Source organism: Pipistrellus hanaki, assembly GCF_964339955.1.
Source record: "Pipistrellus hanaki genome assembly, chromosome: 8".
In the NCBI taxonomy this organism is placed as follows: Eukaryota; Metazoa; Chordata; class Mammalia; order Chiroptera; family Vespertilionidae; genus Pipistrellus; species Pipistrellus hanaki.
The window spans coordinates 64158608-64178730 of NC_140510.1; the positions used below are offsets into that span (position 1 = coordinate 64158608).

General features: G+C 43.6%; 1 protein-coding gene across 3 annotated transcripts in view; it reads left to right on the forward strand.

Moving 5' to 3' along the window:
* The first annotated feature begins 1461 nt into the window (after positions 1–1461).
* Positions 1462–20123, forward strand: part of WDFY1 (WD repeat and FYVE domain containing 1) — a 38203-nt gene continuing 19541 nt past the window's right edge. For 2 of the 3 annotated variants that reach the window (XR_014795799.1, XM_084892917.1), the window contains exons 1-2: positions 1462–1669; positions 16302–16369. Coding sequence is in view for 2 of the 3 variants with exons in the window: in XM_084892917.1 (XP_084749043.1) it covers positions 1533–1669; positions 16302–16369 (205 nt within the window). In the remaining variant the exon portion in view is untranslated. The remainder of the gene's footprint in view (positions 1670–16301; positions 16370–20123) is intronic. The other variant, XM_084892918.1, reaches the window with a different exon arrangement.

Consider the following 20123-nt stretch of genomic DNA (forward strand, 5'->3'; position numbering starts at 1 on the left):
GAGTTAGAAACATCGATGAGAGAGAGTCATCGATCAGCTGCCTCTTGCACATCCCCTACTGGGGATGTGCCCGCAACCAAGGTACATGCCCTTGACCGGAATCGAACCCGGGACCCTTCAGTCCCCAAGCCGACGCTCTATCCATTGAGCCAAACCGGTCTCGGCTGGAATATAAGTTTTAATGACTGAGCGATTTTTGTCTCACTTAAGCATAGCTGTATTTAGAATGGTGCCAGGCTCACAGCCCATATTCAATAATAAAGACATATTTGTTGTTGGGGGGAAAAGTTGTTCATTAGCCTGTTTAGCCATTATACTGTACAGCCTTATAAGAACCACATCTCATTCATCTTGTCAGTGCATGGCACACAGTAGGTATACAATGCATTAACATCTCTGAAATGAAGATGCCTTCCAAACAATGGCTTTTTAGAATGAATACAAGGCAGTGGTATCATTTTCTGGTTTGGGGGACAATTCCTCTTCCCTGCCAACTGCTCAATCCATTCTTGTGTAAAGGACTTAACTTTTTGTGGACAAAACAAAGGGGCCACATAATAAACCTGACAAGCTCAGGGGAGGCCGGTATGTCAGGCCTTACAGACTCAGAGATCAAAAGCAACCACGTAGTGAAAAAAGCAACCACCTAACTGAAAGTGACTCATGGTGGGTCATCACACAAAGTGTGATCAGCTGCCTCTTGCACACCCCCTACTGGGGATGTGCTGGCAACCAAGGTACATGCCCTTGACTGGAATTGAACCTGGGACCCTTGAGTCTGCAGGCCGACCCTCTAGCCACTGAGCCAAACCAGTTAGGGCCCTCTACCTTTTCTTTTTTTTTTTTTTAATTTAATAAATCTTTATTGTTCAGATTATTACAATTGTTCCCCCCCCCCCCCATAGCTTCCCTCCATCCGGTTCCCACCCCACCCTCTGCCTTTACCCGTTACCTCGCCCCCATTGTCCTCATCCATAGGTGTACCATTTTAGTCCAGTCTCTTCCTGCACCCCCACCCCCCTTCCCCTCTGATAATGATCAATCCACTCCCATTCTTTGCCCCTGATTCTATTATATTCGCCAGTTTATTCTGTTCCTCAGATTTTTAATTCACTTGATTTTTAGGTTCACTTGTTGATAGATGTGTATTTGTTGTTCATGATTTTTATCTTTACTTTTTTCTTCTTCCTCTTCTTAAAGAATACCTTTCAGTATTATTTCCTCTACCTTTTCAACCTTTACCACTTTCCCTCCTTGGGGGAGAGGGGGGGGCGAGCGTCTCTTCCCCCGCCCACCCCTCCCCACACCCCCAACCTACTGTAGTAAATGTGGTAAATGTGGCTGCGCAGCTTCCCCAGGCAATACGGCGGTCCCGCGCAGCACTCGGGAGCTTACGGCCGCGCTTGCCGCAGTGACGCCCACGCGGCCGCAGCCCCTGGGAAACCGGCGGCCGCCGCCCCGCCCCGCCGCCGCGGTCAGCTGATGGGCCGCCCCCGCGAGGCCGCCGCCGCAGCCGCCGCCGCAGCGCGAACATGGCGGCCGAGATCCACTCCAGGCCGCAGAGCAGCCGCCCGGTGCTGCTGAGCAAGATCGAGGGCCACCAGGACGCCGTCACCGCCGCGCAGCTCATCCCCAAGGAGGACGGCGTGATCACGGCCAGCGAGGACAGGTCTGGCGGCGCGGGGCGGGGGCGGGGGCGGCCGGTCCTCCTCCTGCAGCGGCCGTGGGGTCCCGGCCGGCCCTCTGCGCGCGGCCCCCCGCAAGCCCTCCGGTTCCCGTCCCCGCCGCTCGGTCCCGGACCCCGGCCCCGCCACGCCCCTCCACCCGGACCCTCACTCCCGGCGCCCCGCCCGCCCGGCACCCCCCGTTCCTGGTCCCACTGCGCCCTCCCGCCCGGCACCCCCCGTTCCTGGTCCCACTGCGCCCCTCCCGCCCGGCACCCCCCGTTTTCGGCCCCACTGCGCCCCTCCAGCCCGGGATCCCCCGTTCCTGGTCCCACTGCGCCCTTCCCGCCCGGCACCCCCTCTTCCCCCGTTCCTGGGCCCACTGCGCCCCTCCCGCCCGGCAACCCCCGTTTTCGGCCCCACTGCGCCCCTCCAGCCCGGCACCCCCTCTCCCCCCGTTCCTGGTCCCACTGCGCCCCTCCAGCCCGGGATCCCCATCCAATGCGCCCGTGACTCGAGTCCCCGCCGCACCTCTCCCCGCGCAGACCCTCTCCCGGCCCCCGCCCCTCCAGCCCGGACCCCACGCCCGCCTCCGCCTGTCCTCGGTGGGATTTTGTCCGACCTGAAGGGCTTTCTTTGCCCGCCCTGGTCAGTTCCAAGCCTCCTGCTGTGGGGGCCGGCGGGCGGGGGGACGGAGGGGAGGGGAGGGCGGGGGGCGGGGGGGGGGGGAAGAGATGGTCCCGCGGGCCCTGGTGTCGGGGATTCTCTGATGGCGAGGAGCCTCCAGGGCTTCCACTCTCTTCCTTAGGCTTCACTGGGCTTCACAGGCCTCTTTCCGCAGCACCAAGGTCCCTAGAGCATTTATTTTTGCACAGCTGCAAGAACCACCTGAACTCTTCTTCTTTCTTTCTTTTTTAATTAAATAGTGTGGGTTTGTGTGTGTGTGTTTTCTAAAAGGGACTTCTTTTTTTTTTTTAAGCCTTAGATGTTTTTATTTTCAAGGAAATTTTACATTCCCACCGCTAATGGAAAACCAGCATCACTTGTAGTAAAGAATTAAACTAATAGCTAAAACATGTTCATCTGTGTGCGCCTAAAGTCTATTCTTTCTCCTATTAAGACGTCTTGCATTGAACGCCCACTGTTCTCTGGGAAACACTGGTCCGATCAGATTTTCTCATTACCCACGAAGAAATGGAGGCCCACGAAGAGTCACCGAAATATTGAGATATTGGTGAAGCCAGAAATGCATCCTGGCACTCCCCACTCCGTCTACCTCTCTGGTCTTCCCAGGGCCGCGTGATTGACTGGAGACATAGATGTTAGAACTTGAGCGTTTAGAAACCCTCAGCATTTGAAGGGTTACTGCTTTCCTGTGGGAATTGGGAGGCAATGACTTAGGTTTATTGCATTGAACCCTTTCCCTGGTACAAGGAGTGAGATTCCCAAAGTTAAAAGGCTTTCTTTTTGGAAGACAGAGGTCCTGCTGTTCTCGGAGAGCTGGAGGCATAGTGTCCGGCCTTTTGTAATCATGTTTGGGAATAACTAGCATTGAGAGCCTGTCCATCACTGGAAGCTTCCAGCGCCAATTGGACCTCTGTATTTTGCTATTTTATATATATATATATATATATATATATATATATATATATATATATATAAAATTGATTTTTCACAGAGGAAGGGAGAGGGATAGAGAGTTAGAAACTGTTGAGAAACATCGATCAGCTGCCTCTTGCACCCCCCCTACTGGGGATGTGCCCACAACCTAGGTACATGCCCCTGATCGGAATTGAACCGGGGACCCTTCAGTCCACAGGCCGACGATCTATCCACTGAGCCAAACCCGTTTTGGCTGTATTTTGCTTTTGAGTGAGTTTATTGTGAGCAGGTAGTGGCCTCTTCCTGCCAGCTTGTAAGTCACTGACCTCTAAGTGGGGAGTGATGGGTAGGACCTGGGTGTGGGGGAGAGAGGGGTGTGTGAGTCCCAAGGAGAAAAAGGGAATGTAAAAAAAGGTAAAAGACAATGATATTTGCATGATATGAACGTAGGTGGATGCACTCCATAAAAGTTAGCTGTTTTTTTATTCAGTAAAATATTTTATTTATGACTCATGCAAGTTGGATAAATTGCTGAATATTTGAGGTTATGGGGCAGGAGCAGTGCTGATAAATGTTTTATGGGAAGTGATTACATCCCTGCCCTGGGACAGAAATGTTCTGGGGGATCCATAGGTCAGCTCACTTTGCCACTCGGGCTCTGTAGGGCCCTGGTAGTGACTGGACCAGGTGAGGGGTGACGCTTTGGGATTCAGGCCCATGGAACTTATATGGCGCTGGTTAAAAAGGTAGGACAGCCTTTTTAGCCAGTGCCATATTTTATGAGATTTAAAAGCACATGCTATGGGTTTGTGTTCTGTTGTTGGTCGTGGTGGTTTGTTTTAACATTGTCATAAATATGTATCATACTCTTCAATCATTCACCCATTCACTCATTCATATATTTAGAAAAGCTGTGCTTATTGAGTACCAGGCCTGGGGATACAACAGTGATCAAAAATCTTCTCTCGCCCTAACTGGTTTGGCTCAGTGGTTTGGCTCAGTGGATAGAGCGTTGGCCTGCAGGGTCCTGCATTCGATTCCAGTCAAGGGCATGTACCTTGGTAGCAGGCACATCCCCAGTAGGGAGTGTGCAGGAGGCAGCTGATTGATGTTTCTCTCTCATTAACCTGTTAACCGAACAGGACCTATAAATACGTCAAACGTAAACAATATCGGGAACGGGTAGGACGTATGAATACGTCCTTGAAATATATGTTGTGCCCTGAGAGGGACGGTATATATTTTTTGTAATTTTTATAATTGTTTGTAAAATTTATAATTTTTTAATTCGATGTTTCCATTTTTTTTTGTTGGTATTCTTTTCTATTTGTTTGTAATTTTGTATTTTCCTTTGTGCTTGATATATAAATAAACAAAAAATATATATTTCATTTATTTTAATTAAGTATAAATTAAAAAAAATAATAATATGAAATTACGTCCTCTGGGCGTGATGTACTGACATGTCCTAGTGAAAGAGTACTTGCCCGTTACAGGTTGCATAATTAAAAAGGGAACTCCCCAGTTAACAGGTTAATGTTTCTGACTCTCTATCCCTCTCTAAAAAAACAATAAAATATATATTTTTAAAAAAACCTGCCCTCATGTAACCTCTGATTGATTGATTTTTATGGCCCCGACCTGATGGTACCAACATATTGAGGAAACAGATTGCTGATGGCCTTATTCACCAAACAAGCATTTATTGAGCACTTACTGTGTAAGTGCATTTATTGAGCACTTTGAGATAAAAGACATCTGCCTCCAAAATTGCTGTTTCCCAAGGGCTGGACAGAGCTCTCAGTTTCTAGCGCGCTGGGAAGACGGAGGGAGGAGTGTCATTAGGTGAGGCCAAGGAGAGCCTCCTAGGGGAGATGTCATTGGATAGAGCAGTGGTCGGTGTGAAGGAAGGAGGTTGTAGATGACAGTCCAGGCCGAGGGAGAGAACAGGAGGGAATAAAGAACTGGTTATTTCTACGTGACCAAAGCAAAAGGTGTATTGGCGGCCAGGCAGAAGAGAGTAATAACAGCCGGAACAGCCCGTGTCCAGTTTTGGAAGGGACTTCATTGCGGGCCACTCCTTGCAATTTGGATTTTAATTTGTAGGTAGTGAGGAACCATCAGAGTTCAAAGCAAGCAGGTGACATGGTCAGAACTTGCAGTTTCCCAATAATAATAGCTATTTAACCCTTTAAAAGTCCCTTCTCGTGTCAGTAGGAATGGGACCTCATGTGTGTTACCACATCCAATGCTCACATCTCCCCAGGGAGTGGGAGCAGTCACCTGCCCTTACCAGCAGTTCTACCACCCAGAACATTCTCAAAAGGTAACAGTGTGGGGGAGTTTGTTTTTGCTTTTTTGTAAATTGGACCTGAAAACTCATTGGTGCTAAAACTTGACCTGAATAGGTGAGACTATTTGTAATCTTTATCCCATGCAACGTGAAAATATGTTTTACTGCAGAAAAAGCAATGCATTTAATTGCAGGGTCTGTCCCAGGCCTCCCTGGGAGTGTTATTGGATACGCCTCCTATTGCAATGGACATTTGACAGTTTAGAAACTTAGGTACAAAAGACTGAAATAACTGCCTAAGGTCACATGGCTAGTAAATAATAGGACTGAGATTTGAAACTAGGTCTGAGTTTGAGGCTCTAATTCTTTCTCCTATGCATCCAGTTTTTCTACACATTTGGAGAAATGGAGTCCAGGCACTATCAATCAGTAAGTGACTATCTGGCAGGAAGTGTAAAATATTAGGATTGTACCTTTTGCTATGAATCAATTATCCTTCCTTTATACTAGTTTTCAGGGTTTAAAAAGATTGGCTCACACCTTTTCTCTACAACTTCTGCTTTAATGCCCAGAAAAATAACATAACTTTTAACCATTGAAGTAAGGCAGGCTGAAGTTAATTCATTTATGAAGTTAAAAGCAGTGAGGCCCAGTTGGCATGGCTCAGTGGTTGAGTGTTGACCTATGAACCAGGAGGTCACAGTTTGATTCCTGGCCAGGGTACGTGCTCCGGTTGCAGACTCAATCCCTGGTGTAGGGCGTGCAGGAGGTAGTCTATCAATGGTTCTTTCTCTTCGTTGATGTTTCTGTCTCTCCCTCCCTCTTTCCTCTCTGAAATCAAATATATATATATATATATATATATATATATATATATATATATATATAGAGAGAGAGAGAGAGAGAGAGAGAGAGAGAGAGAGAGAGAAAAGCAGTGAGAATGGCTGATAGCATTTGGAGAGGAAAAGTGGAAGATGTAAGGGTTATCTTTCTAGTCAGGAAACTGTAAAATAAAATAAACACAGCATTAAGTTGAAAAATGTCAGCTGTAGCTGTCATTTTCATGGGGGGGGAAACAGAAAATGAGACTCTGCTTTCAGAGCTGAACTGAATGTGGTGAGGCGGCAGGAACCGACGACTCTCACGACAGAGACTCATTTGCCTTTTGAACTTCTTTCCTGCGGAATGCACCAAAATTTTAGTCAGTTGGTTGAAGGATAGAATTTTTTAAAGGTAGAGCTTTATTATAAAGCAGCATAAATAAGGCTGTAGACTGGCTGTCTTCGTGTTTGAAAATAGAGTTTGGATATGAGTGTCCTTCGGGGACAAGACTGATTTGCAGAAGTCTTGCAGAAGAAACTCAGCTTTTCCTGGCCTACTTCAAACATAGGCAGACCTCGTGTTTGTTAAAATGTTTTAGAATATTGCACTCAAACTGATAAACAAGATTGCAGAAAAACAATTTCTTTTGATTTAACTTAAGCGTTTTACCCCTTAGACATTGCTAATGGTATGGAGACAGCTTGAGGGGAAAGTTGTATATTTACTAACAGTTCACATGGAAACAATCTTGAATAAACAACTTGATTGTTAAGTGTTATGCTCAGAAGGAAGCCTGGGGGAGTTGGGAGTTGCTAGTTTGTACAAAAGAAACCAGGCTGCTAAGTGCTGATTTATGTCATCTCCATTGCGGAAAAGTAGACCCCTACATTTATGTTATAAAGTAAAGTGAAAAAGTGAGAAGACGGGCAGCCTGGCTGGGAATGCCCTTATTCCTCTGTTGTGAGAGGGGCCCCTCATAGTTCACTCATTTTATTTTTATAGCATGGTTAAAAAAATGATTCTGGATCCAGGATGCCCGAGTTTGAATCCCATGAGACACTGGGCTGGTAACATAACCATAGTTTTCTCATTTGCAAAATGGAGATAATAATAGGACCTACTCATAGGGTTTTGAGATGCTGTGTAAAGCACCTAGAACAGTGCCTCGCACAGAGAAAGCACTGATGTTTTGACTATTATTATTTTCATTCCCACCTATTTTACATTTAATTACTGGTGTTTCATCACACACAAAAAATTTTCCTTCTGATGAATAGGACAGTACCATTTTGAGGGTCACTTACAGACCTGAGTTATAACTGAGTCATGCCTTTTCATCATTTCCGTATCTGTTCGCTTACAAGTCACATCAGCCATGTTTTCCCTTGTGAGATCTTTGCTCTGATGCGCTAGGGGATCCAAGACCACCACCATGTGCTGGTCCATGATGCATTGCAGCCAAAGGACATCAAACCAAATGGGCCAGGGAAGGAAGCGCAGAGGAAACCAGGCGTGAGCTTCCAGAGTCCTCTCCCCACGCAGTCACACCGGAGGGGCTTCCTTCCTCCAGGGTGGAGTTCTGACCACATGGGTGAGAAACTCCCAGGAAGTGCATGAGATTCTCGGGGTCCAGGGTGAAGGCGGGGCTGGTCACGTAGACACCCTCCGCTAGCGCCTGCGGAACTCCAGACTTTACTAGGACAGCGGTGTTCAGCGGTCTCTCAGATGCTAACTGAACCAGCCAGCATGGTGTAGGAATAAGGAAGGCTGGAAGGTGGGAGTTTAAAACAGGCTCCTCTTCCTTTCTGCCTCAGTGGTCTCTTTTGGCTGGTTTAACCTTGTGTTTCAAGACTTCCAGCTAGACTGGGGATAGAGTTGGAACTTTGTTTTCTTTGTTTTGTTTTGTATTGATTGCAAGTTAAGAAACCTTGTTTCCTGGACCACACACTGATGTGGTCCTACCTGGATGGCTCCTGCTTTTCAGACGGGATGGTTTTTAGCCTTCCTGGTGGCACAGAGCTCTCAGGAAATCACTTTGTTGCTAAGTGAAAAGGTAACAGCAGGATTTGTTTCTCCAGTAAAAAAGAACACATCTGTCTCCAGGTAGATAACCGGCCATCTGGCTTTAGGAGAGGAGTTACTAGTTTAGGTTCTGGTGCAGATGCCACGAAAGTGGTCCCCACCACCTACACCCCCACAAACACCTGCGAGCCAGGAAATCCACGGAGCGTCGTCATTGCCATGGGCCCTCCATCTGCCCGGGATTCCTTCCCCAGACTGTGGAAGGAATGGGAATTCCAATTTTTCATCGCCAACCTAATTCTCTATAAAAAGAGGCTAGTTTCCCTCTGCCTTTCCATTTAGATAATCGATTCAATAAAAATCTGTGCTTCCCCTCTTTGTGGCCAGAGGAGAAAGCCTTCTTTCTGCGTCAGGAATGCAGAGGGCAGAGTTGGGAGACTTGGCGGAAGGAAATTGCTGTTTATTTGATAAAAGCAGACTGTGCTGATGACCCTGTCTGTCCCTCTCCCCTTCAGGCTACATCCTGATGTCATAGGATCCGTCCAGGCTGCCAGAATTACACCTCTTTGTCAGACTAGGAAAAAATGTCCTTTTCAGTAGGTAACAGAAGTGCTTGGAGATTTACCAAGATACAAAATAGTAGCAGCAGCCCAAAGAGTGACTGGAAAATACATTTTTCTCAAACTTACTATTTTTGTTCTGAGTTTAAAGAAATCAGGCCTTGGGCTTAATTTGTAACATATGTTCTACTCTGTATTTTCTTTTTAATTCAATAATCCCTCTATCAGTTTATAATTTAAATATGGTTAAATTGCTTTAAGTTAGCTGTTTGGAGGTGATGAGGATTTTTTTGAGGAATTTTAAAAGTGTCTGATTTTAGAAATGCTGATTCGTCAGGTGTGGTGCAACTTGGCCTTGTGATTTTACAGACAAACTTGTGTACTTATTGGAATCTGTCTACTCAGGTGTAGGCACAATTTTCCCCATAATCGTACTGGATAGTAACATGTACTGAACCCAAATGCATGTTCTTATGGAGTTATAGGTTTAAACATGATATTGAGCATGACACCCACAGATGCCTCCTGGCTAGAGAGACAGTGCTTTTCAGAAGAAAATTCATCCTTTAAATTTGTCATTGCTCCCACTGTGTTTGGCTTAAGTAGATGAAGCTTTTTAGATTTGGTGATTCCCTGAAGTACTGTATTTTTAACTTCCTTTTAGTCAGCTCTTTGAGGGAGTGAAACAACGGGGCTGGAAGAAATTTAAAGGAGCCTCTGTACCTAGCCTGACCCTCAGGCATATCTCTGAGCAGATCAAAGATTAATCTTCCTGGAATAAATACCTTACTCTTAATCAGAACTGAGGTTTTTGTCTACTTTTCATGTATCTACTGCAGTGGGGTAAAAGAACATACAGAATTATTATCCTTGGTAGAGAGGGTGAACAATATTGAACATTTGAGTGATAACTTCACTTATGCTTTTACAGAAATTTCTTTCAGTTTCTTAGGGTTCGAGTTAGAATCTGTTCAAAGTGAGGATCCTGTATTTCAATTCAAAGTGAAAGTGGAGTTGTTTGTTTATTAAGGACTTTGGAATCCTTAGCCCTCAGTTAATATTATAGCAAAGGCTACTTTTCATTTTAATCTCAGATTCCCAAGTATTCTTAAAGGGATACTCTTTGGAACAGATGACATTGGATCAGTTAGCTATTGCTATGTAACAAACCACCTCTAAATTCAGTGACTTAAAACGGCAATTATGATCAATGTTCATGAGCCGGTGGGTCACCCAGGTGGCCCTTCTGGTCACACAGTCAGGCTCACTTGTGTGTGTGTCTGCCCTGGGGTCTTGGCGGGTCCTTTCCCCTAAGGGGTAGCTACTGCGAGCTGGTGGAGGATGGCTTCAGCTGGCTCCTCCGCAGGGGTTTGTCTTGTAGTGCTTCCTGGGAGGGTGCTGGGGACCTGCTCTTTCCCCACCTTCTCAGCTCAGCTCTGGGGGCCCCACAAGAAGCCAAAGTCATTGTCTGCCTCTCAGGTATGTTACCTTCTGACCTGCTTGCCCCTACTCAGCCGGCTCACCTGCCCTGTATAGCCTGACTCCACGTAGGTGTGGAATTTAGTTATATTATTTTATCGTATGCTTTTAAAAGTAATGTTTCATAAACTTTTTTCATGGTTCCATGGTCTTCATAACTAAATTTAATGACTTTATAAGCTACTGAATTAATGTCATTGACCTATCATTACTTAATGTTTTTTCTAATTTTTATTTCTTTAACGATGCTCATATGAATTTTGTATAAATGTATACCGTAGTTCTTTTTCTTCCTATTAAATAATGTCTTTAGAATCACTTGCCAAACCTGGAATTCCTGAATCAGTCTATCATGGTTGTTGTTATTACTGTTACATTATCATTAATATTATCACTATCAGGTGGGAAATATGTATGGAGCAAAATTGGAAAATTCTTGCCCAAGAGTCAGTTCTAACTTATAATGCTGGCCAAAAATTATGAGACCACCTAGAAATGGCATTTGATACTGTTTTCAGCTGTTTCTTTGCTTATTCCTACACAATAATACATTTTTAAAACATTTAAGTCTAAATAAAATAAAGAACTACAATCTAACTTTGGGATTTATTTCATTTATCTAGAAAATAAGTGGGTTATCTCCCATGCTGAACATCAATAGACAAGTAAGGGATGGTAGTGGTGTGTGTACATTGTAGTTATCCTATGAAATAAAAGGCTAATATGCAAATCTACCGAACTGCATACTGACCACCAGAGGTCAGACGCTCAATGCAGGAGCTGCCCCCTGGTGGTCAGTGTGCTCTCACAGGGGGAGCCCTGCTCAACCAGAAGCCAGGCTCATGGCTGGTGAGTGCAGCAACAGTAGCAGGATGTCCCCTGAGGGTCACCAACTGTGAGGGAACAGGCTGGGCTGAGGGCTCTCCTTCACCCCCCAGTGCGTGGATTTTCGTGCACCGGGCCTCTAGTGTATACATAACATTGCATAGAGATGCCTTTCCTTGTCTACCCAGAGAAGATACTGCAGCTACATGTGAGTCCTCTGACTAGAGGGCAAGGAGGTTGATGGTAGAGTTCTTCACAGGAATATTGGCAGCATGGGGAGGTTGGGAAAACATTTATGTAGGCCCTGAAAGAAATGACACGTTTCCGTTCTAAGAGCCTTTTGGAAACATATCAGACTATTGTTTTAAATTAACTTAAAAATAGAGCTGGGCACAGAATGACCATGTTCTTCAGGTTTTGGTTTAAGAGAAGACTTGTTTTCAGAGAGACATGGTCTTGGAATATCAAAGAAAATCTATCCTCTAGAAATATGGATAGAATAAACAGCAAGAAAAACATAAAATGAGTTTAGGTGAGTGGGTGTAAAGTTGTCAAAATATTAAAGGAAATGTTTTATCTTAGTAGAGAGAGTGGCTTAGATATCCACCAAGGTGGAATATATTGTGGTGTGTTTTTTTTTTTGTGTGTTTTTTTTAAATAAAGCCATATGACCTTAACACTTTTGTGATTATATAGCTTACTAATATCATCCTAGAGTTTTTAATAGTTTGCTCCTGTAATATGTTACAAGACTGTATTATTGTGTTGCTTTCAATTTTTTTGAATAGATTTTGCTTCCGTTCTACTGAATAGTGATTTTTTTGTGCCTGTGAAATTTGTTTACTTTTTAATAAGCAGCCAAACTTAAGTTTGTTTTTACAACCATTTATTAAATCAGTGAAACACAGTCTGAAGAAAACACAAAACGAATTTCTATATTATTTATAGAAATTTAGTAGTAATTGCACAACTTCATTAGGTTCTTGGGAGTGCTGGAGTGTTAGGGGTCAAATTTAACATTTTTTTTTTTTTTTTTTTTTTTTTACTTAATCTTGGAAGTGGGAGGTTTTAATGCATTGTCCAGGAAAGGGAAAGACTATGGCTTGAAAAAATTGAAGGAAGGGAATTCCAGGTAGAAGGTGTGAATGCAGAGGTGGAGCTGACTGTCAAGTGCCCAAGTAGGAACCTAATTCCTAAGCAAACTTGGTCTTTTCTCAGCCTGGATGTGATTAACAATTTTTAAAAGGAGAAAGATTTATGCGATCTGAAGAGAAACCAGAGTATATGATGATTAACAATTTTTAAATGAAACACCCCAAGAAATAATTTAAGTCTTGCTAATTTCCTAGTGTGTTAGCTGGGTACAGACCGAGTTGTAGTACTGATGCTTGTCCCATGGATATTATACTGTTTCAAAAACACTGGGGTCTAGGCAGGTTCCACTTCGACCTTGGGCTAGTTTAAATATTCCAACACTGCGTGAAATTAAAATTTGACTTTTCTAGGTTAGATGATGGGTTGAAGCAGACAGCCTTTAAGGTTTCCAGTTCACAGTAGACTCCTTTATTGTCTGAATCAGCTCTTCTCTCATGGGAACACAGGGAAGAGCATGTGCTCTCTATTGAGTCCTCTCTCTCTATTGAGTCCTCTGTTGAGCTCCCAGTGAATTCATGATCCACACTTTGGGGTTGATTTGAAGGATTTTACAATGCACCAGCATTCTTTTCTTTACACACTTACCTAACAGGTAACTCACAGGCTCAACTCCTTTGTGATACTGTGAGAGTGAGGTCAGTGAACTTGATGAGGCGCTGCACAAGGACCTGTCCTTCAAATGCCTTGGTTGGCCTTTCTGTCTCTGGGAATGGAGTAGAGTTCTTGATCAGAGTTAATGTTTCAGGGAAATTGGCCTTTCACTTACTGCAACTCCCTTAGCTGCATCCCCCTTGTTGAACGTAAGTAATAAAATGTATCCATAAGCCTTCTAAGTGAATTCAGTGACATAGACTGTAGTCAACAAAGTGTGACATAGTGTTGGTAGTTCAGGCCTAGGGATCATCCTTGTGAGCTTCCACTGCATTATTTTTGATGAGGGAGTCATCCTGCAGTGGTACCCAACCTGCAATGTGCCCAGATACACTGGAGAGGAAAGTTCTTGGTGGGCAAGGACGGCTTAGAAATATAACCTGAGCTCCTCCAATAGGGCCACTTGAGGATCACATCTCCGTGGGAAGCAGGGTCTGAGTTGGTTGGACCCGATTTGAGACAACCAACCCCTGGTGGGCCCTAAGCACAGGGCAGTGGGAGATGCAGTTGCTAGTTATGCCCAAGGTGGACCAGGCAACCTCAGAAGAAGCTGCACTGTGTTGGGCATGCTGAGAACAAGGGCCAGCGCCTTACTTAGGAATTGCTGCTTCTTAAAAAACAAACAACACCATATCACACCTAAAGAACAGTACCTTTTAAATAATGAAATATATAGTCAGTGTTTATATTTTCAATTGTTCCGTAATGACATACGTGTATTTAACAGTTTGATTGACTCAGAATCCAAATAAGTCTATGCATTGTGGTTGCTTGATATGCCTCTTAAACCTGTTTAATCACAGGCTCAACTTCCATCTCTTTTTTTCCTTCCTGGCAAATGATTTGCAGAAAAAACTAGGTCATTTATCCTAGACTTTGCTGCAATCTCAATTTTTGTTTTAGTGTTTATTATGTTTCTCTGTATTTCCTGTGATAGTTGGATCTAGGGTTTGGTCAGATTGCATTTTAAAGTAAAGATATTATACTGCATTTATCAGTTTTCTTTCACTTAACATCGTGTTGTGAATATTTTCCCATGCCATTAAGAATTTTTTGTAACTTGGTTTAAATGATTCCAAACTGGAAAGAGGCATATTATGAAAAAGTTATAATCTTTTAGATTTGTGAAAGAGGAAAGCCAGGTAATCATGAATAGTAACCAAGAACTCACAAGTAAGAAGAGTGGTTTAAATGTTATCTCAAAGAATAACTCATTTTGAATAAAGATGTTAAATTACAAACTGTAAAAATCAAAGTCTGTTCATACATGCTTTAGTCTGATCGCCCTCTCTCTTGTTTGGGATTAATTTTGGATGTGAACCTGGACTTTCTAGAACATCCTGTTACAATATAGGTACCTCACAAAAAGCCTGCCTATCTTACCTTGCTAAATGGTATTTGAATGAAGAGGCTGTATTTGGGATTTTTCTTGGTGTCTCATGCAAAATATATTAGTACGTGCAAACAACAGAAATAATGCAGACTGGTTTAAGCCACTAGGGGTGTTTATGGTAAGGATGTTGGGGGTCATAGCTTGGCCTCAGGAGCAGTTGGCATGATGGATTTTCTATCTCGACTCTTTTCAGCTCTTTTCTGCTTCTCTCTATAGGTCAGCTTCGTTCTTTCTCTTTTCTTGATATACACAATCCTCCATTCCCAGTTGCAAAACATATGACCACAAATAGTCATTTCAAGTACTGGAGACACACTGATCTTTTCTTTCCTGGTTTTCAATTTCTCAGGGAAGAAACCGATTTATCCACCTGGATTAGACGTCCATTTCTGGTCTAACCGGTTGTGATTAGGGGTGGGATATAAAGACAAATTCAGAGCCATTCAGCTTGGCAAAGGTCCTGTTGTGACCAAGGCATACTGTATTATTGCCTGCTCCTACAGGAAGGCCATATCCACTTCACTTACAAAACAGCATCATGCACACCATGCTTCTGGGTCATCTGATCTATCGTCTGATTTATTTTGATGACTGAAGGTCAATATCTAGTCTTTGATTTCTTTTATTACAGCCTAATCCTATGCAGTAATCTGTACAGCTCCTCAGTGTGGCTGGATCAGTTCTGACAAATGCTGGCACCCATATGCCCATCTCTCCACAGCTTGCCATTCATCATCCTAGCAAGTTCCCTCATATTCCTTTGTGTTCTGTCCTCCCACAGGATCAAACATTGTATCCTCATGGACCAGTCTTACTTGTCTTAAACTTCAATCAGAACAGACACACACAGTGTCATCTTTAGTCTTAATGTATTTTAGTTCAAGGTTGTGAACATTGATCCAGTGCTGGCTTGGTGCCGGGATCTGTGTTGCTGTTAGGGATGCAGGGATGATGGTGGCAGTGCTGACAGCAAGGGACATAAGACAGGAGTCGTACAGAGACAGAGCATGGCGGCGCTGGGGGCAGCGGGAGGCCTCGGGTTCAGAGAGGAAGAGGCCCAGATCGGTGAGGCGGTTCTGTGAAGGGACGAGCCAGGGTGCCAGGGTCACAGTATTCCCTGTTGTCCTTCAGGCGATAAGCTGAAATATTTAACTTGGGCGATTTGTCGTTTTCCTGCCTTATGCACCGGATTTCCTGGTCTTCCTGTGTGTGCTCTGATGAAAGCGAGGCCCCGAGGCCTGTGGTGGAATGGCTTCCTCCTAGGGATGGAGACTGGGAGTTCCCTGAGCCAGCCCGGCCTGGGCTCTGCTTTGTCCGCACATCTGCTTCTCCAGGAACGGCCCCTTCCACGCACATCTACGGCTCCCCTCACTCACCCAGGTGTCAGGCGACCAAGTTTACACTCAGTTTTACTAAGAAAATCTCTGTTTTCTTTATATGTTGATCATTATATCATGAGTATTTTTCATACATTAAAGTTATTTCAAACCTGACTCTTAACTACTATGTAACCTACCACATATGGTCATACTATAATATATGTAACCATAATTAACATGTACGTATACATATACGTATATATGTAGTTATGTAGAAACATACTATGTGTGTGTACAGGAGTGGGCAAAAGTAGGTTTATAGTTCATATGGAGACATGCAGGTTCTGATTAATACAATAACTACTAACTCTGATTTGCATACTCATATCTATAAACCTACCTTTGCCCACCCCTGTATGTGTTTAAGGTCAGCTGGGACATAGTATTAAAAACAAATAAGGTTTACAGGAGCATAAAGAAGATACAATTACTATGTGCTTTTTCTTTCCTCCACAGAACCATCCGAGTATGGCTGAAGAGGGACAGCGGCCAGTACTGGCCCAGCATTTACCACACATTGGCCTGTAAGTAGGGAACTGTTTCACTCGATGAACATGTCTTTAATGTCTTTGGCGATTTAAATTTCAAACTGTCTTATTAAAAAGTGCTGCTAGATTTCAGAATGAGTTTTTCAGTTGTCTAATCCCTCCCACTGGCGGTGCCTAACTTCAGGAAAATTGGTTTTCTTTTGCAAAGGAAGTTGGGTCTACTGGTTTAACTGAAGCAACCTTGAGCAAAACTGTGGGCAGAGGTGGGTGGGGGTGGGGTGGGTGGCATGCCCCTCCCAAACACAAACCCAGTTTTCCTTAATTTTTCCAACTTAAACTAGTAGTCACTTAGTACTTAGTAGTAGTTGATACTGACATTCTGGGTCCTCATAACCAGCCTTGTGCCCAACCTTTTCACAAACCTCTGGGTTCCAGTGGGAGATTTGGTCCAAAGCACTGCACATACTAAAAAGAGAATTTTCTCAGGAGCTAAATGTGTTCTAAAAATAAATGTAGATCAGTCTTCTGCGTTGAGATTTTTAAGGCAGCCCTAAGCTAACGTGCCATAAAATTACATTTTAGTTGTAGCCCGTCATGCAGATCTAAGCGGCATCACCATCCTCTCCCTCTTTCTTTCTCCACCATTTCTACAAAAGAGAGCCCTGGAGGATGCCTGGACCCCACCAGGCTCACCTGGGGTTGAGCCCTGCTGTCCCAAATGGCGACAGAAGCATCCAGAGTCTCATTTCCTTGTGATTTGGTCCTGAATAAGGGATTTTCCTCAGTTAAGTGATCCACTGTTTAGAGGGCCCCCGGGAAGAGAAGGAAAGAAGAAAGGCTGTGGGCATGCTCAGTGGTTTTACTTCTGAAGAAGTTCTAAAAAAGACCTCCTGCCAGTTGTTCCAGACACTGGTGACAACTTTCTTGAGAGCTGATGCAGAGGCAGTGGAGTTGTATACACAGAGTAGCCAGTTATTCAGCACATTCCCACGGTCAGCGGGAGCCACCCTCCCGGGCACTTTTATTCTTGCGAACATGCATTGTTCAGGCCCTGTGGACAGTCTCTACAAAACACCAGTTGGTTTGTCAGGGTTTTCATTTGTTCTGTCTTCCACTTGCAGCTTGGGCAGCCTCCTCAGCTTCTCTGTCTTGCTAATCATTCAGTGAAAATGAAGTAGACTTTTTGGACTATTGCTATAGAGATAATTATTGTAAAAGGCACCATAAAGCTTTATAATATGGAGTGCACTAGAAGAAAACCCAATCATATTGATGGGAGCAAGCAGTAGTATCTCCTCTTTCCATATGCTGTGGCTGCATAACTTTGGTCACTCCTCTGAAATATGAAGGACCAATGTCTTAATAAAGGTGCCCATGGGCCCATTTGATAAATTTACTTTGGGATTTTGTTGGGAGCAGGGATCAGAGGTGGGTGGGACATCTTGGGCTTTTGAGCCCACCTTCTACCCAACCAAAAAAAGGGGTTTCTTTTAGACTTCCAGTGGCGGTAGAAGTGAGTACTCTTCCGTGGCTCTGAGGTCCTGGGCATGTGGCTTTGGTCATCCCTTGCTAACTTGGCTTAATGGGACCTTCTGGAAGTAGCTCCCAGAACATTGTGGCTACAGAGACCAGTACAAACTGGAACAAACAGGCCCAGCATCTCTGCTGTTGGTGGCTGACCCCCACATGTTTATGTCTACACACATTTGGCTTGTTGTTTCTGAAGCTTCTTTATTGCATCCATCTGGAGATGTATCTGCTGATAAAACTGCAGGAACATTGCCAGAAGAACACAATGAATGAATTATGAGAAATAATTGCTTGGTATTTTAGGATGACTTTCATTTTAAAAATAAATTCAAAATACGAGAAGCAAAGTGCCATGTTGGCTCTTAAAACTATCTGTAGATTACCCAATTTAGGACATTTTAGTGGTCAGCCACCAATTCAGACTTTTTCCTGTGACCTGACTGTGATCAACGAGCCGAACCTTAGCATATTGCTCTGTGTTCTGATTAAGTTTCAGAATGTTTCCTCCCATAACAAAGATAACTTTCAGAATCTGCTTTAGCTGAAAAGAAATGGTAACTCTTAGTTCCTATATCTATTGGGTGCCTCATACCTTTATAAGAAATAACATCACTTTATGAGTAATCACACAACTTGGGAAGGTAGGTGACATTTTCACCATTAGTAGAAGAGGAAACTGAGGCCAGAGGGGTTACGTTGGTTGCTTGTGATTGGAATTCCAATCCATGCCTATCTGACTCCAAAACTATGCTCCCCACCACAGGTATGGGGTGTATCCATGAGCTTTTCCTGAGAGGGCCAGACAGTAAATATTTAGACTTTATAGGCCAAACAGTCTACATGGCAACTCTTCAACCTTCTGCCCTTGGAACTTGAAAGTGGCCATAAACAATGCTAAAAAGAGGAGCCTGGCTGTGTTGCAGAAAAACAAAAAAACAAAAACTTTATTTACAAAACTAGACTTGAAGCAAATGATTTGGGACTGCAATGATGCCTTTTTAAAAGGCCACAGATTTGTATTTTGTTTATAAAACTATGTGAGTATCTAAACTTAAAAAAAAAAAAATTGTATTGCTTATCTTGCTAGAAGCTTGTCTTCTAGGGAAAAGAGCCAGGACATCTTTATATACAAAGCAAATAAACTAGGACAGCTTTCTGTTTAAACTTCAGAATTCCATAGCCGCATAAAATAACTCAGCCCATTGTAATTTTTGCACAGAGGAGGGTTCCTACATATTTATGAGCAGTTTGTTAGAGGGTTAGGCATAAAAATAATTGAAAAGAAGTTTTAAAGCATTAAGATTTAGTACCACCTGAAAAGTAAAAATGATGACAGTGAATCTTTGAAATGATCAAAGTATAATTTGATGTGTCATTGATAATTTTATGTATGGTTATTAAAGAGCACTGTGTATGAAGATGCATATATCTTTGTGGTTATAATTCTTAAACATGATCATTCTTTGCAGTTTCAACAGCAATGTGGGGCTAAGGGGGTACAGGCTTCTTGCCACTTCTCATTGTTCTGTTTACAGGCAAAGGCAGTACCTGCCTTTCAGCTCGATGGTTCTTTGCCGCTCTAACAGTCTCTAACAGTTTCTTTCCATAAGCTGGTCATGCAGGTAGCTGTGTTCTTGCCTTTGAGTACAATCCAGTACTGTGTTATAGTTTATTGTCTACCTTTGGTGGAGAATACCCAGCCCATTGTAGAGAGAGAACTTTAAATTAAATTAAACAATTTTCAAATGGTGACTTCACGTATAAGGTTTTTTTTTTTTCTTTACTTTTTCATATGAAGTTTTTTTCAAAGCAAACTCAAGTTTGTTTTTTTTCCTGGCACACATTTATTTCCTTGTGATGGTTCCTTCCTGGGCAATTACAATTCTTAGGATGAAATGAACCCATACGTTCTTTTTACAAATGCTCCCTTTCCTAAATCACATTAATTCTGATGTGTAGCAGAAGACAAGGTGGAGTTACTCCTTTCTGAAACTCATTCTCCGGCCCTTGCTGTCTAGAGGGTAGCCAGAACCTGGAGGGAAGCAGGTGCTACCCAGTCACGTGATCCCGCTGTGGACAAAGAAAAGTATGCACACAGCTTCACGGACTACACGCAGGGTTGGTTGTCATTGCATTAGGGAAAATTTTTTGGCCATTGAGGAGGAAAAAAGTAATTCAAAAGTAATTCACATATGCCTTGGAATGGAAATTCTTGTGCCGGAACCCCTCTCTCCGCAGATCACAGCTACTTTTACTTGTG